Source organism: Montipora foliosa, chromosome 8 (assembly GCF_036669935.1).
Source record: "Montipora foliosa isolate CH-2021 chromosome 8, ASM3666993v2, whole genome shotgun sequence".
Classification (NCBI taxonomy): Eukaryota; Metazoa; Cnidaria; class Anthozoa; order Scleractinia; family Acroporidae; genus Montipora; species Montipora foliosa.
In genome coordinates this window covers 44042985-44045484 of record NC_090876.1, presented here as the reverse complement: position 1 = coordinate 44045484, position 2500 = coordinate 44042985, and the positions used below count along the sequence as shown (strand labels likewise).

The following is a 2500-nucleotide window of genomic DNA, read 5'->3' as shown; positions in this document are numbered from 1 at the left end:
TCTGAAGAGGTCAAGCGGGGGTCAGTGAGTCTCTATACATTTTCCCAACTTTATCCTCTGATTTGTCAGGTGGTTTAATTCCCACCTACTAATTTGATTTATTCATCAAAAATTGATTTCTTACTGGAAGCCGTTACTATCCAGGGCTCTTCGTTGCTAGGATGTTCTACTTTAACCTCCCCAGCTCAAGGGAACAAGGGTGGAGGTTGATTGGCCTGAAGTTGAGTTATTTGATTTACTAAACATTCTTAGACTATGTTTTACGCTGTGATTCCTAAGGCTTGCTTGAGCTTAAAGAATTACTTGACCACTGTATTTTACTTTACACTTTACATCACTAAATCCAGCAGTTTAAAAGTAAGAATAATTAATGTTTGAATCATACAATCAAATTAACGAGAGCTATGAAAAAAAGTTAATTTATGAACTAGATTGTGATTTATCTAGGGAAACATGCTATATTATCCATCCATCTATCCATTCATATTTGAGCCTGGTTAATTAAAGTTGGATCTTGTTTTCTTTTTTTTTTTGGCAGAAACTGTCAGTTTTGGAATTTAAATGTTCTATATGGAGCCACAACAGGTATCATGGCTTAACCCTTTCCCTCCTAAGAGTGACTCTTATAGATTTTACTCTGTCTAACGCCAGACAATTTTACTCGTCAATGGGGAGCCCTTCAGGGGTGAAAGGGTTAACTGAATTTAACACCATACCAGTTTAGACTTTTGATGAATGAATAAGAAATGGATTTTGTAAGTCAAAGAACCATGAGGGCTCACACACCGCTGGAGGTTATCTGGGTTTCAATGGCACAAACCAACTGACGTGCTTGTCTCTCCACTCTAGACAGCTCGCCAAAAGTATCCAAATTGGGGTACCCATTCACACACTAGGGTGAGGAAAGTCAGTAAGGAGAAATGTGTTTTATTTGCAGGTATCATTTGCCAAAGAAAGAAAACAATAAATTATTCCAGAACTATAGGCATCAATACAGTGTCCTGTTGTGAAAAAATCCAGGACAACAACCTTTCTGGCTCCATGAATTTTGAAATAGGGGCACATGAATGCAATTTTTTCATCAAGGGGATGTATTATTTAGTCGTTTGCTTCATGTTTTAATCAGACAATTTGGAGTCTTATAGTTCAGCATCATTTAGACTGCAAGCAGTTCCTTCATAAATCAGTCAAGCGGCCCACTTTTCTGAGGCAGTCATGTTTTGTCATGGAAACAAATAAAATGACCAAGGGAGGCTTGGGAAGAGCATCATTTGACCTAAAGTCTTGTGTTCTGATTCCTAAAATAGTTTTATTTGTACCAATGAAACTACCCCCAAAAGCTCTGAAATTTTGCTACATTGTATCTCAGTCAAAGACAACCGTTGCAAGTATCCTTAAGAATTCTTAGCTTTTCTTTAATTTTTGCTTCATCAACAGGTGTTTTCAGTGGATGGGGTGGAGTTCTGGCAGTCAATTTGCTCTCCTTTAACCTAAAACAAGTACTGATCTATTATTTGCTGTTTCATCCACACATTTATTCAGGGTGGTTTGGCATCATTACCTAGAAACTGGTTTCATCCCCCTTTTCCCTTAATTACCCGCTGACCGTTTGGCTCAGTTGGTTGAGCATGATTTTTTGGACTACCGTGGGGGAGGCCGTGAGTTTGATTCCTGCCGGACCAACACTCAGGGTCTTCAACTGAATAACTGAGGAGAAAGTGCTGCCTTTGTAATTACATTCGCAAATGGTTAGACTTTCAAGTCTTCTCAGATAAGGACTGTAAACTGAAGGCCCCTTCTCACAGCTCCTGTTTAAAAAAAAAATGTTCTTTGAGACGTTAGATATCCCACACACTGATTGAAAAGAGTAGTGCATGGAGTTCCTGGCGTTGTGGCGTTTATTACCCGGGGGCGGGGGAGGGGGGGGGGGGAATACTCCCTTATAAGGGCTTAATGGGGATGTGCGGCCAGCCAGGGTATGTTTTTCAGGATTTTTGTCTTGAACAGGGTATCACATTTATCATTTTTTGTCTTAATCAGGGTATCGATTTATCAAATTTTGTCTTAAAGTGGGTTAAATGTCTTATACAGGGTATCAAAAATCGGAATTCTGTTTTAATCAGAATAGGAAAATCAGCGATATTTGTCTTAAACAGGGTCAGGGTCAGGGTCAGGGTCAGGGTCAGGGTCAGGGTCAGGGTGGTCAACTAGAAAGCCTTCGCTACTTTGACCACCACACACATTTTATAACCTGTACTGTAATTATTTTATCTTGTAACCATGTGTTGTGACTACTTTTCTTTCTATGTTAATGTTATGTAAATAGTGTGAAATAAATGAACCATGAACCAGGGTATGAGGGGCCGCGCCGCACCTCCCCATCCAGGGATATATCGAGTCCCCCCCCGGGGGGGGGGGGGTTTATTAGCCTTTGGCTATTACGACTGCCAGCCTCATGAAATAAAGACTTCACTCACTCAATCACTCACAATTAAGCTGC

At 40.2% G+C, this 2500-nt stretch overlaps 1 protein-coding gene across 1 annotated transcript in view; it reads left to right on the top strand.

The window, feature by feature from the left end:
- Positions 1 to 2500, top strand: part of LOC138013319 (solute carrier family 49 member 4-like) — a 17136-nt gene that overhangs the window by 6243 nt on the left and 8393 nt on the right. The window contains exons 6-7 of the mRNA XM_068860357.1: positions 539 to 585; positions 1438 to 1499. Of these exons, the coding sequence (XP_068716458.1) occupies positions 539 to 585; positions 1438 to 1499 (109 nt within the window). The remainder of the gene's footprint in view (positions 1 to 538; positions 586 to 1437; positions 1500 to 2500) is intronic.